Here is a 14,752-nt window from a genome sequence, read left to right as displayed (position 1 = left end):
CTCCTATATCTACTATTTCTCCAAAAGAAAATTAGGATCCACTCTGGGTCAAGACTGTACATAAGGGAGAGAAAAAGAAAGAATTAACACATTAAATAATACACAATACATATATTTTTTTCTTATATAAATATAAAGATATACCTAAGACATATGATGAAGCAGTAAAACCAGAGCGGTTTACTCGTCAGGGTGCTCAGTTGTTGCCGGGCTCACGGTGGCCTGAAATCAGAAATGAACTGTAAATAAAAAGATGTTGCTCCTGAGCATTGTTAACGTTTCTAATTAGTGTGATCAGTGCATTACCTGATCGACTGAATTGACCTGCATTCTCGACCAGAGAGCACGCTAAGAAAGAAATCAACTTTCATTTAAATTTCTCATTTACTCACTTCATTGCAATTAATGACTTTCAGATTATTACACATTTCATGCTAACTCATATCAGAAATAAATAATAACATATTTACAAGATAATTACATCAGGTGTCTGACTGTAGACTGTAGACTGTAGATGTAATAATATGTTTTTAAAAATTATATAATATTATAATTGAATACTACATGCAAAAATGTGTTTTATAATACTTTTTATTATGTTATTTTATTGTATTTATTGATTTGTATATATTTTAGCTTAATTTTTTTTAAGGTTAAAATTGTGAAGCAGAAACTCCTACAATAATTACCCTGAATCGTTGTGCTGGGCCGGCGGGCATGTCACCCTGCGGCTGCTGCCCGTTTGGATTCATTTGTCCCTGTTAATGCACAGCATGACTCATTAAAGAGAAAATGTCTACATACTCAAATGCACATACACACACACTGTTATTACATCAAGCCTCTCCTCATTATGTAAGTAAGTGGAGGTAAACGTACCGCTGCCTGCTGCTGAGGAGGTAAAACCTGACGATTCACAGGATTCATGAAGGGAAATCCCTAATTGCCACATAAGCAAAAAATAAATAAATAAAAATCTGAATTAGATAACAATAAATGATATTTAAAGTTTATTATAAATTATTCTTGTTTTTTAGTTAAGTAGCAAACTTTTTTTTTATATAAATGAAAGGCATAAAAACAAGTGTTGTGGAGAATAAAATCCTTGAAGCTTTATAACTTTCAAATGAGGATTCAATATACGTACAGTATTTGTTTCCTTTTTCTTTCTTTCTTTTTTAATGTACAGACTTTTTTAAATACACCCAAGGCAGGTTGGTGTGTAACATTAAAGTGAAAATAAATGGAATGAATAATAATAATAATAATAATTATTATTATTATATATATATATATATATATATATATATATATATATATATATATATATATATATATAATATTGTATATTTTTAAAGAAGAAAACAAGTAGAAAAAGTACTATTTTAATAAAAAGTACAATATTAACTTAAACTTAAATTTTAAAATAAATTTACTAATTCTATCAAAAATATCAGTTTAGTCTAAAGCTCCAGATGGCTATAAATGCACATGAGAAAGAATGAGCAGCTTGGTGTTTATCCAAACATGTACACCTCTGTGAGAAATCTTGTTGTTTCCCCAGATAGTTATACAGGATGCATCATAGCAATTAAAACTTGAATCATAAAAACTGTTTACCCCATTAGGCTGGACAGGAAATTGTTGAGGGAGCTGAGGCACGGCGTTAGGGAACCCGAACTGAGGCTGGAACATGTATGGAGGAATCATCTGGAGGAAAGAAAAAAATCCAAAACTGATTACTGAAGCAAACCACATCCCAGACCAGCAATCTTTATAGCACCTAACTGTTAAAATTTACATTACATCTTTAAGTCAGTTTAAACACACAGAGCTTTATCATTATTGCACTCAATAAATAAACCAAATTCCAAAAAAATCCAAATTATTTATTTTTCAATTTATAATATAATATACATTTTTGTAACATGTTTTTGGCAATGTACTTAAAAATATGAAGATGTTCTTACTGGAGCGATGGCTGGCTGGCCAATGAAAGGTCCGCCAGCTCCAATCAGTGCTGGATTCACTCCTCCAACCACCAGCCCTGGATTCAACTGTCCTCCATTTAGACCAACCACACCAGGGTTTAGACCAATCACACCGGGGTTTAGACCAACCACACCAGGGTTCAGGCCATTCAAGCCTCCAACCACCAGCAGTTTCTACAAAATATGGAATATATGATAAAATGTTGGTGATTATCAGTATTTACCACAATATTTAGTGCAGCCCAACATGCAAATGCTGTCAACACACAACCTTATTCATTGGTTTAAGTGTGTTTATAAATTGCAGTTATTGTAAATGGTTTATAGAGTAACAACAAGTTGCTTGTTAAAGATCCAACAATATAGCATTGATATAAAGCAAAATAAAAATCTACAGTACAAACTTTAAGCTGACAGTTTTTTTTTTTTTACCTTTGCTGAAATCACCTGTAAGGATGAAAGCAAGGGAGAAAAAATATTAGTATTAAACAGATAAAGAAATTTTTGAATGATTGGAAAAGATAAAGTTAAATACTTACATAGGCAGCTGAGGCCAGTAAGGCAGCAAAAAGGAATATCTTCATGACTGAACCAGAGAAAACAAAACCTTCAAAAGGAGGAAAAAACACAATTTTATTTTGATTTAGAGTAGAAAATTGAAGTTTAGAATTCTCTTCCTGACAGACAATCATGTTTATTATTGTGCTTGTTATTCATGGTATTCCTCAAGGTTCAGTTCTGGGTCTGGTTTTGTTTATAATCTATTCAGATTTTTGTTTGTTTCCTTTTTTCTGTGACTTACGACTTAAAATATTCAGCTGTTCAAGCTTTAATTTACAAATAAAAATGTTCTGAAATATCTGAAATACAAGACACGAAATATACAGTAGAAAAATTCAATAATCTAAAAATAAAAGCAGGATGGAACTTATCACTGTAGCTGTATTTCCTGGCAAACTTTCATGGAGAGTATTCGAGCTGTACTTACTGTACCTCACCTCAAGCTTGCAATGCGTCTGTACTTTTTCCTGCTCAGACTCTGGCCTTATATCGGTCCTGAGAAATTCCACCTGAATGACTTCCTGCTCACAAATCCAGGTGTTTGACCGCTGTTTGTTTCCCCGCATTACTCTTTCAGTAAATATGCACTAAACTTGTGTTTATGTTTTGTCAAAATCTAAATGCTTTAATCCGAGGTATAAAAATAGATGATGAGCACAAACTCTGTACCTGAATTTTGAGGTTTTCGTTCTTTTTGTATGACCGGTTTTAAAAAGCCACATGACTTCATGACATCATAACGAACACCTGAAACATGTGCACAAACACACGGTCATTAAATGTTATCTTATAAGAGTTAATATTCACTATTATTTCACATGAGTACTATTATTTAAAATAAATAAGATCTTTTAATTTCATCTTTAATTATTTCTTACACACAGAACTGCTAATTATTGCATTTTGATTGGTCAAAATGTTGTTGATTTTTGATATCTTAAACAGGTCAAACAGGCCATGACGATGCCTTAAACTTACGCTGAAAAGTATTTAATAACTTTCTGTGTGGCATTATACTGTATTACAGTTTTTTCTGATTGCTTAAGCACATTTTTTGTAACTATTGGCTATTTTTGCAAAACTCTACACACAAATAAGAAAACCTTTCACCCAATTATCAAAACATTTTAGTTCTCTTGCAAAAGAGTATACATCTTGTTTAACTCTACAAACCTTTGTAAAAATGGTATTTTTGTACCAAACAGTTAACACTAACCATCATATTTATAAGCACACAAAGTGCCAACTACACACTGATGGTATAAATAAAAAACACATCTGGCTTTTGCTTTCTCTGTGCACAAGGTAGGTGAATTTGAAGTAATACTTTTGACATAATTTTGTCATACAAACACACAAGGATTCAAATTTTACTTACTGTAAGTATGAATGTTTATTCATACATATCAAAACGAAGCACAAAAAAAACATACAATTTCACTGAAAGAGAGAGAGAGAAAAAATATCAATCATGTCGTCTTTCTGGGTCCGGCCACAGAATTTCATCGACATCACAAGCAATGTCTTCTTGTCCAAGGCACCGTGGAAAATATCTTCTTGAGTGCCGTATCCAGGCCTGACATGATGCCTGGTCAATATCCTCACATGCCTCTTCCATTGCCTGTAAAAGAGCCATGCGCTGATGGGGATGACGGTCATAGACCTTCCAGCGCCAGGCAGAGAAGAATTCTTCGATTGGATTCAGGAATGGAGAATATGGGGGGAGGTTTAGTACAGTAAAGAGTTGGTGATCTGTGAACCAGTTGCGGACCAAAGCAGCCCTATGGAAGCTAACATTGTCCCATATGATAACATATCTCATCTGCTCTGCTCTCTGAACATTAGTGAGTGTATGATATAGGGTATCCAGGAATGTAATAATGTGTGCAGTGTTATATGGGCCCAGGATTGCATGATGGTGCACAACACCATTTTGACTCATAGCTGCACACATAGTTATATTACCACCACGCTGTCCTGGCACATTGATTATAGCACGTTGTCCAATAAGGTTCCTGCCACGTCTCCTTGTTTTAGTTAGGTTAAAACCTGCCTCATCTACATAAATCAGTTCATGACCCATGGCATCTGCCTCTAGCTCCATCACTCTCTGGAAAAGACAAAACAAATGCAGCACAGCAGGTTCATACACAGCACTACAGGATGGACTTCCACATTCAGTACCAATGATATTATAGCTTACCTGAACATATTCATATCGCAGTTGTTTTATGCGCTCACTGTTTCTTTCAAAAGGGACTCTGTAAATTTGTTTCATTCTTATTCTATTTCGTGCCAGTACACGAGATAATGCAGAGATGCTCACGTTGTTTATGTTTTGGAATGTGATGGTATCCTCTATTATGCGCTGCTGTATTTCTCGCAGCCTAATGGAATTATTGGCCAACACCATATTGACTATATGAGTCTCTTGTTCTTCAGTGAACATTCTTTGTCTGCCCCCAGATGCTGGATTTCTAGCAACTCTGTAAAGTAACAAATTCAGTTTTTACATGTCAAGTACTGTATTGTTTTTCATTAGGGTATGGTGCTACTAGAAAACTTACTGTAGTATGAAGTAACTGTACTAACCGATTCTCATTTCGAAATGTCCTTATGATACTTGCTACAGTGTAGCGGCTGAGGTTAGGCTGAACCCGTTGGCCAGCTTCCCTTAGGGTCATTCCATGGTTGATTACATGGTCTACTATTGTTGCTCTGATGTCATCAGGAATTCTGATTCTTCTTATCCTTCCTCCTTCCTCTTCACCTCCTTGTCCTCTTCCTCTAAATTCACCTCCTAGTCTTTGTCCTCCTCCTCTTCCACCTGCTCCTTCACGTCCTCGTCCTCTTCCTCTTCCTCGCCCTCCTCTAATTCTCACTCTTCTCAGTCTGCCCTCCATTGTTCTCCACATTGAAAGCTTACCTGTGGCTTATTTATAGTGCTCAAGCTGATTGCAAAGTGAACTAATTATATAAAACTGTTTTCACATGTGCAGTGTGGTCAAACAGTTACACAAAAAGTGTAAAAAATGTCCATAAATGTGTATAGTTTTACTAGAAGTGTTCTGATAATTTGGAAATTGTGTGTAAAGTACTGAGTTGTGTTTACAGTTCTGCAAAAGGAGTGCTGTGGATTAGATTGTATTTATACATTTGCAAATTGTGTGTTATAAAAGTGCAAACTGTGTGCAAAGCAGTGTTTGTGCTTTTAATTTTGCAAACTCAGTGAATAGTTTTTCTACAACTATTAATAATTTTAGAAATTGTGCTACAGGAATCATTATTACTGTTTAAGCAATCAGAAAAAACTGTAAGTGACATTATATTCAGTGACATGTTCAGTATCTAATATACTGTATCTAAACACAGTTTATTTAAACATGAAATTCAAGAACATGTAGTGTTTTATAAATCTTTTTTGTTTATTATTTAAACAGAGGTTTAATCATAGTCCAGGTGTAGAGCATATTTCAGTACAAAAAGAACATCGAAGGCCTGAAAAAAAATGATACTTTGGATCAACTTAAAAAAAAATCCCTCAATTTTTTACAAGTATTATTATTATTTTTTACTTTCTATCAAATTAAATGTTAAAATTTTATTTAAGGTTTAATTCTGATGAAATATACATATATTTTTTAAAGTTTCCCCAAAGCAAAAAAAAAAAAAAAAATACCCTATTCTATAAATTTATTTAAATCATAAACAAAAGTTGTTACAATGCCTTAGGCCAGTAAAACTAATTTTTCTACTATGTAACAAGATGATTATATCACTTTAAAAAAACCTAAAATTTAACATTATATTTAAGTTTAGTTTTTACTTTGAAAGAAACAAATTACATTTATGTTGTATTACAGTTTTTGCCTGTTGCTTGAACTCTATAAACCCATGCTTAGGCTTCAAGTAACACAACTTGAAGCTTTTGTTACCATACGTCAAACACATGTACCCATACCTTAAACAAAAGCGCTGCTTTGCACTCTACTGTAGTTGCATGTATGTAACACACTTAATCCTTTATGCAACACACATGGTCCTGCATACTACACTCTATTTCATACATAAGACACTTCGTTCAAAAATGAAATCTCAGGGTGCCATTTGGAAAACACATGTATCCAAAATACAAAACACATTGAGTAATTGCCACCACTCAAATACACACCTGAAGGCACTTACTTGCGAAACTGAACACCAATTAGCCAACTACAAAAAAGAAGAAAATACTTGCAGACAGGCAAGTGTTCAACAACATAAACCATGTGAGCATCACCACCATCAGATGCATTTTGGGAAAACACAGCATCACCATGAAGCATGGTCAAAGGACTTCGAGCTGAATATGTACGGGTAAGTGTAACTGTCCTTTACATTTACAATACAGTATTGGTGAAATCCAGTAGCAGCTGAATATGTACCATATCAGTACCACATGGATCCATTCTGAGAGCTACACAGGTACCTGTGGATGGGGTGAGGGTTCTGTATGTGTAGCACTGTAGTACAGTAATATGTTCTCTTTTTTTTTATAGAGAATCTTGGCCATGGATGGAGCTGCACAGCCTCATGAATTCATTTTCATTGATGAAGCTGGATTTGACCTGTGCAAAACAAGACGACGGGGTCGTAATGTAATTGGCCAAAGGGCACGTCCCAGGGCAGCGCAGGGGAAATATCACATTGTGTGCCGCCATAAGCCTTCTGGCTTCTACATCATCATGCAAAACTAGGTCCATACAATAGCCAACATATACGCACATTTCTAGATGCTCTCCATAATATAGTTGTACAAAACAGACCAGATCAGCCCAGGTTTAGTGTTGATATGGGATAATGTCAGTTTCCATCGGGCTGCTCTGGTCCAGACCTGGTTCTCCAACCACAATCAATTTGAAGTGGTATACTTGCCCCCATACTCAACATTTTTAAACCCTATAGAGGATTTTTTTTTGGCTTGGAGATGGTGTGTATATGACCGCCAACCACATGCCCGCATGCCTCTTCTGCAGGCAATGGAACAGGCCTGCGGCGACATTCAGGTGACAGCAATCCATGGATGGTTTTGACATGCAAGAGCATATTTTCCCCAGTGCCTAGCGGGAGAAGACATTGCTTGCGATGTCGATGAGGTTCTGTGGCCAGACTTCAACAGACAGCGAGATCCATGAGCCCACGTATGCACAATTGTCATGATTTTTTTTGTGTTTACAGTATAGTGTTTTTTCTATTACCGTATTATGTTTTTTTTTTCCTTTGCTTTATATGAATTCATGGTACTGCAATGTACAGTGCTGCAATGTACAATATTGAGTAGGCCTATTTGCTTTTTTGGTTGTTTAAAAATGTGTCTCTTGAAAATATGCCTTCTGAATAAACAATGAAAATCAAAGACTGCAGTGTTTTATATAAAGTAGACTAGTGTGTTTCCCCTGATCTGAAAGTGTTTGCATACTGTATGATGCAAGTTTGTGTCATTTTGTCAACAGAGTTACATTTTGACAAAGGAATGTTAGGTTTTGATAGCAGAGTTTAGGTTTTGAGAGTAGAGTTTCAATTGCGCACAGATGTGAATGGTATATTTCCCAGTGTTGTGTCATGTTTACTTGAGTTTAGAGTTTTGGCACAATGAGCGAAGTTTTGCAAAATGGGTTCAAGCAACAGACAAAAACTGTAAGTAATAGAAGTAAAGTAATCTTTTTCATTATTCTCAAGTTAAACGTATTATTACGTACAAACTTAATTTCATGAATTACGGAATTTACAGAAATCAAATAAATAATGTGCAAAATCTTTAAATACCAAAATAAGCTAATTAGATTAAAAGTGCAGAAAAAAAGGGCCAACCCTGAACATTCAAGTCTAAACCAGGATGTTCATATTACAGTTTTTCTCGATTGCTAAAACACATTTCTTGAAACTATGCCTCATATTCTCACAACAGTAAACACAAATCCATAACATTTCACTCAATTTCCCAAACATCCTATTTTCAGGTCAAAATGAAGCTCTACACTCAAAACTATTCACTCTTGCTGAAAAACCAAACTTTGCCCTCAGACATCAAACACAAGCCCTCAAAAACACACACACTACAACAGAGTTTTGCACACTGGTACAATTAATTCAAAACAATAGTTCCAAAACAATTAGGTTGCTTATGGTTCTCCCCTTCAAAAACCTTTTCACATGATGAACACAAAAGACGCAACCAATGTATGTACAGTGGCACATTTTTATTCATGTACTATACAGTACAACACACACCAAAAAACATTATTCCACCTCAGCATCTTGTCTTTGGTCTGGGTCAGGCCAGAGAATCTCATCCACATCACAGGCTATATTGGCCCTAGCCAGGCAGCGGGGGTAAAATCCTCTTGCATGCCTGACCCACCCCTGGCATGCATCTACTGATATGTCTAGGCAGGCTTCTTCCATGGCCTGAAGGAGGTGAACACGGACATAAGGTTCTCGGTCATACACTTTCCACCGCCATGCCGAAAATAACTCCTCTATCGGGTTTAGAAAGGGAGAGTATGCAGGCAGAAAGATATTAGAAAACCTTGGGTTATTGGTAAACCAGTCACGAACCAGAGCAGCGCGATGGAAGCTGACGTTATCCCACACAACAACGTAGTGAGGCTGCTCTGGCTGTGCTGGTTCCCTGTAGTCCAGCTGGAACATATGTTGTTTTAAACCATCAAGAAAAGCAAGGAGAAGCATAGTGTTATAGGGTCCTAGTACGGCATGGCGGTGGAGTACCCCTCGTTGGCTGATGGCTGCGCACATAGTGACATTCCCTCCACGCTGACCAGGGACATTTACAATAGCCCGATGGCCAATTATGTTCCTCCCCCTTTTCCTTCTTTTGGTCAGGTTAAAACCTGCCTCATCCACAAAGATTATTTCATGGGGAACAGGCCATCCTTCAATCTCAAAGATTTCCTGCAAAACACATAACACAGTAGAGTCAATCGGTACCCTGAACCACAGTTCAAGAGTGCTGAAATGGCAGCATAAACTGCCATGCTGTGATGGTACACAATACTTTATACAGCATCAAAACTCATACCTGAACATATTCCACACGTTGGTTTTTCACTCTGTCAGAGTTTCGTTCGAAAGGGACTCGGTATGCCTGTTTCATCCGGAATTGATTCTTTCGGAGGATGCGGTCAATTGTGGAGAGGCTGATGGCATTTATGCCTCGAAAAAGATCCTTTGAATCTCTTGCAGGCGGATTACATTATTTGCAATTACCATGTTTACAAGTTCCCTCTCTTGCTCCTCCGACAAAAGCCTTAACCTGCCTCCACCAGGTGGTCGTCTCTGTGTCCTACAAAAATAGAAGCACTCATTACTGTAACTGTCACACATTCTTTTTACAGGAAAATAATGGAAACATACTGAAACTCAAGAAACATAAGTTCAGTAACTTAAAAGTTACTGTACAAAGCAGTCTTACTGCAAGTACACCTACCTGTTTTCCTCCCTGAAGGTTCTGATGATGGAGGCAACAGTGAAGCGACTCAAATTTGGTTGTACTCGTTGCCCAGCCTCCCTCATAGTCATCCCATGGACAAGGACATGGTCAACTAAAGTGGCTCGAATTTCATCCGAGACTGACTGTCTTCTTGCCCTTGCTCTTCCCCTTCCTTGTCGCCGTCGTTCTCCACCTCCACCTCCTTCACCACGTCCTCCTCCTCCTCCACCTCTCCCTCCTCCTCCTCCACCTCTCCCTTCTCCTCCTCCACCTCTCCCTCCTCCTCCACCACCTTCCTGTTGTCCTAGACCACCTCCTCCTCCTCTTTCACCACGTCCTCTTCCTCCACCACGTCCTCCTCCTTCACCACGTCCTCTTCCTCCACCACGTCCTCTTCCTTTGCATCTCTTTGGATCCATTGTTTTAAACCTGAATGAGCTGACTTTGGCCCTTTTATCTATCCATCGAAGGTTCTGATTGGTGTGTGATAAATTTTGACTCCTAGTGTTTCCACCTGGTTAATTGTGTGCTAATTGAGCTCAAGCTATGCTGACTTAAGTTAACATTATTGAATGCTAGTGCTTTCTAAATGACTACATGGTGTAAGCACTGAAAAATTTAGGGATTTGTGTGTAGAGTTTTGCAGTAACAGTTCACCAAATTTGACTCATGTGTCAAAGCAGGGAATAGTGTTTATAGTTCAGGGAAATGGGTGAGCTTTTTGAAAAATAACGTTACGGTTTTGAAATTTTAGTTTAAAAGCCTGGTTATAGTGTTTAAGCAATCGAGAAAAACTGTAATCAAATTAAGTTTTGTAAAATAATTTTTTTTAATAATGTCTAAATGAAAACTATGAATGAAATGAAAAATAGCTGAGAGAATGCAGGGCATTTTCATATTGAGATTGAGGTCAGATTATTTTCTAGTGATTATGCTCTGCACTCTACATGTGGATCAGTAGATCAGTGAATCAGTGGTAAAGGCTTTGGGCTAAAGGTTGGATAGATCAGCTTATGCACCGTTTGACTTCAGTCTTCGCAACTGGAAAAAAATTTCAACACTGTAAAATATTTCTGAATGATCGTCAACACACTAGTAAAGAACTGTGGGCCTACTTGTCTTCTATGACTGGTAGCTTTATTTAATGCCAGTGTGACAAAATGATCACTAACACTATTATTGAGTTTTGCATTGTCTTTCAGGTCAGGGCAAAAATGTTAAGCATCCAAACTACAGTAAAATTTCACAGTACCATCAAAACAAATGAGATGTAAGAATCCTCAGCCTGTGGAGTTTTATATTCTTGTTTAAAGGTCCAAGGATCCGATAAAGCATTTTTTTTCAGAAAAAGAAAAGTAAGACACTGTTGTTGAGTCTAAACCTGAGCAACTAAAGCAAACTGAAGATCATAACACTGCCTCCAAAGGCTTGTACCACTACGCATGATGGACGCATAACTTCATGCGCTTCACTTTTTACCCTGACACACATTGCTCTGGAATAGGCTCAATCCGGACTCATCAGGTCACATGACCCTTTATCATCAGTATAAAGTCCAATCTTAATGCTCCCTAGCAAATTTATTTGTTTGTTTGTTTGCTTGCTTGTTTGTCTGTTTGGCCCCAATGAGTCTCACTAACAAGTGGTTTCCTTATGCCCACACAGCTGTTTAGCCACAATCATGTGAGTTCTCATCTCATTATTCACTATAAACCCTTAGCTCGAAATAGTACTGGCCATTTCCTTTCCCCCATGCAACTGTACGAAGAGTTTGTGCTCTCTATTTACATCACTTAAAGTGTCTTTCAAAACTTTCCTAGGTTCAATAATGTGTTGGACAGTTCTTAACCCAGTTCCAGTACTTTTAAAGTTTTCTTTAAACAGTCTCAAAAGTCTCAACTTTTATTTTTGCCCAGACAGTGTATGAAAACCTCAATAAAAAGCAAAAACATTTTTAATTATTCATAATTAATTTTATTAGTGATAATTTAATAAATCAAAGTCAAGAATTATTATGCTTTCCTTCTTTATAATTTTTTTTTATTATAATAACTAGTGTTCTATCTCTAATATTCATGTCATGGATTTTTTTTCCCCCTCTGGGTCAAATCTGTAAATGGAGAGAAAGAGAAATAGTGAATGCATTAAATATAATAATAAATATTTTTTTTCTCCATATGATTAAAGATATACCTAAGACATATGACGAAGCAGTAAAACCAGAGCGGATTACTCGTCAGGGTGCTTAGTTGTTGCCGGGCTCACGGTGGCCTGAAATCAGAAATTAAGTGTAAATAAACAGATTTTTTCCTGAGTATATAAACGTTTCTAATCAGTGCATTACCTGAGCGACTGAATTGTCCTGCATTCTTGCCCAGAGAGCACGCTGAGAGAGAAATCAACAATTTCATTTAATTTTCTCATTTACTCACAACTTAATTTCAATGAATTACTTTCAGATTATTACATATTTCATGCTAATTCATATCAAAAATAGAAAAAAATATTCATGTAATAATATGCTAAAAAATAATTGTATATAATATTATAATTGAATACTACATGCAAAAATGTGTTTTATAATACTTTACATTATTTGATTTTATTATTTTTATTAATTTGTATATATTTTAGCTTAATTTTTTTTTAAGGTTAAAATTGTGAAGCAGAAACTCCTACAATAATTACCCTGAATCGTTGTGCTGGGCCGGCGGGCATGTCACCCTGCGGCTGCTGTCCATTTGGATTCATTTGTCCCTGTTAATGCACAGCAAGACTCATTAAAGAGAAAATGTCTACATCACACTCACCTACACACATATGCATGCACGCACGCACACACACACACACACACACACACACACACACACACACACATGCACATATACACACACACACTGTCATTACATCAAGCCTCCCCTCATTATGTGAGTAAGTGGAGGTAAACGTACCGCTGCCTGCTGCTGAGGAGGTAAAACCTGACGATTCACAGGATTCATGAAGGGCAATCCCTAATTACCACAAAAGCAAAAAAAAAAAAAAAAAACTCAAGCAATTAGATAATAATAAATTATATTCAGTTTTATCTTATTTATTCTTGTTTTTTGATTAAATAGCAAACCATTTTCTTTTTACAAAATACAAATAAAATTACACACATTGGCTATAAATACACATAAGCATGAATGAGCTGCTTGGTGTTCATTCAAACATTTACACTTCTGTGAGGAATAATATTGTTTCCCAGATATACAGGATGCTTCAAAGCAATTATAACTTGAATAAAGAAATGCATTACCCCGTTGGGCTGGACAGGGAATTGCTGAGGGAGCTGAGGCATGGGGTTAGGAAACCCGAACTGAGGCTGGAACATGTACGGAGGAATCATCTGGAGGAAAGAAAAAAAAAACTGATTACTGAAACAAACCACATCCCAGACCAGCAATCTTTATAGCACCTAACTGTTCAAATTTACATTACACATTTAAGTCAGTTTAAACACACAGAGCTTTATTATTATTGCACTTAATAAATAAACATAAAAATCAAAATTATTTATTTTTCAATTTATAATATAATATACATTTTTATAACATGTTTTTGGCAGTGTACTTAAAATGTATAAAAATATGAAGATGTTCTTACTGGAGCGAGGGCTGGCTGGCCAATGAAAGGTCCGCCAGCTCCAATCAGTGCTGGATTCACTCCTCCAACCACCAGCCCTGGATTCAACAGTCCTCCATTTAGACCAACCACACCAGGGTTTAGACCAACCACACCAGGGTTTAGACCAACCACACCAGGGTTCAGGCCATTCAAGCCTCCAACCACCAGCAGTTTCTACAAAATATGGAATATATGATAAAATGTAGGTAATTATCAGTATTTACCACAAAACAATCTTATTCATTGGTTTTAGTGTGTTTATAAATTGCATTTATTGTAAATGGTTCTTAAAGTAACAAGTTGCTTGTTAAAGATCCAACAATATAACATTAATATGAAGCGAAATTTTAAAATTTACAAACTTTAAGCTAACAGTTCTATATTTTACCTTTGCTGAAATCACCTGCAAGGATAAAAGCCAGGAAGAAAAAAATATTAGTATTAAACAGATAAAGAAATTTTTGAAATATTAGAAGAGACGATAAATACAGTTAAACACTTACATAGGCAGCTGAGGCCAGTAAGGCAGCAAAAAGGAATATCTTCATGATGGAAGCAGAGAAAGCAAGACCTTAAAAAAAGAGGGGGAAAAACTATTTTATTTTGATTAAGATTAGAAAATTGAGGTTTACAATTCTCTTCCTGACAGACAGGCATTTTAATTTATTGTGTTTGTTATTGATGGTATTCCTCAAGGTTCAGTTCTGGGTCTGTTTTTGTTAATATTCTATTTCAATATTTTCTTTTTTTTCCTTTTTCTCTGTGACATACAAATTAAAATAATTATCTGTTCAAGCTTTAATTTACAAATGAAAATGTTTCATATCTGAAATACAAACCAGAAATGCAGGATGGACCTCATCACTGTAGCTGTATTTCTTGGCAAAGCTTTGATGGAGAGTATTCGAGCTGTACTCACCTCAAGAGCGAATCTTTAGAAGCTTGGAGTGCGTCTGTACTTTTCCCTGCTCAGACTCTGGTCTTATATCTGTCCTGAGAAATGCCACCTGAATGACTTCCAGCTCACAAATCCAGGTGTTTGACC

General features: G+C 36.3%; 2 protein-coding genes across 4 annotated transcripts; both read right to left on the bottom strand.

The window, feature by feature from the left end:
- scpp9 (secretory calcium-binding phosphoprotein 9) lies at positions 1-14,652 on the bottom strand. Of its 2 annotated transcripts, none has more exons than XM_053479580.1 (10): positions 14,627-14,652; positions 14,211-14,278; positions 14,096-14,110; positions 13,687-13,881; positions 13,340-13,429; positions 12,993-13,052; positions 12,730-12,798; positions 12,386-12,427; positions 145-222; positions 1-54 (listed from the first exon to the last, which is right to left on the bottom strand). In XM_053479580.1, the coding sequence occupies exons 2-9, from the start codon at positions 14,253-14,255 to the stop codon at positions 181-183; spliced, it is 558 nt and encodes a 185-aa protein (XP_053335555.1). In that variant the 5' UTR covers positions 14,256-14,278; positions 14,627-14,652; the 3' UTR covers positions 1-54; positions 145-180. The 2 variants fall into 2 exon arrangements, with proteins under 2 accessions (XP_053335555.1, XP_053335554.1); XM_053479579.1 differs by lacking the exons at positions 1-54; positions 145-222 and adding exons at positions 12,067-12,151; positions 12,235-12,312.
- On the bottom strand, positions 3,595-5,604 carry LOC128508309 (uncharacterized). 2 transcript variants are annotated; one of them, XM_053479578.1, is made up of 3 exons: positions 5,145-5,604; positions 4,756-5,038; positions 3,595-4,662 (listed from the first exon to the last, which is right to left on the bottom strand). In XM_053479578.1, the coding sequence occupies exons 1-3, from the start codon at positions 5,465-5,467 to the stop codon at positions 4,018-4,020; spliced, it is 1,251 nt and encodes a 416-aa protein (XP_053335553.1). In that variant the 5' UTR covers positions 5,468-5,604; the 3' UTR covers positions 3,595-4,017. The 2 variants fall into 2 exon arrangements, with proteins under 2 accessions (XP_053335553.1, XP_053335552.1); XM_053479577.1 differs by having other exon boundaries at positions 3,595-5,038.
- Positions 14,653-14,752: the final 100 nt, after the last annotated feature.

The sequence above is a fragment of the Clarias gariepinus genome, chromosome 20, assembly GCF_024256425.1.
Source record: "Clarias gariepinus isolate MV-2021 ecotype Netherlands chromosome 20, CGAR_prim_01v2, whole genome shotgun sequence".
Taxonomy (NCBI): Eukaryota; Metazoa; Chordata; class Actinopteri; order Siluriformes; family Clariidae; genus Clarias; species Clarias gariepinus.
Note: the sequence above shows the minus strand (reverse complement) of the source record. Positions and strands in the feature narration are given on the sequence as shown.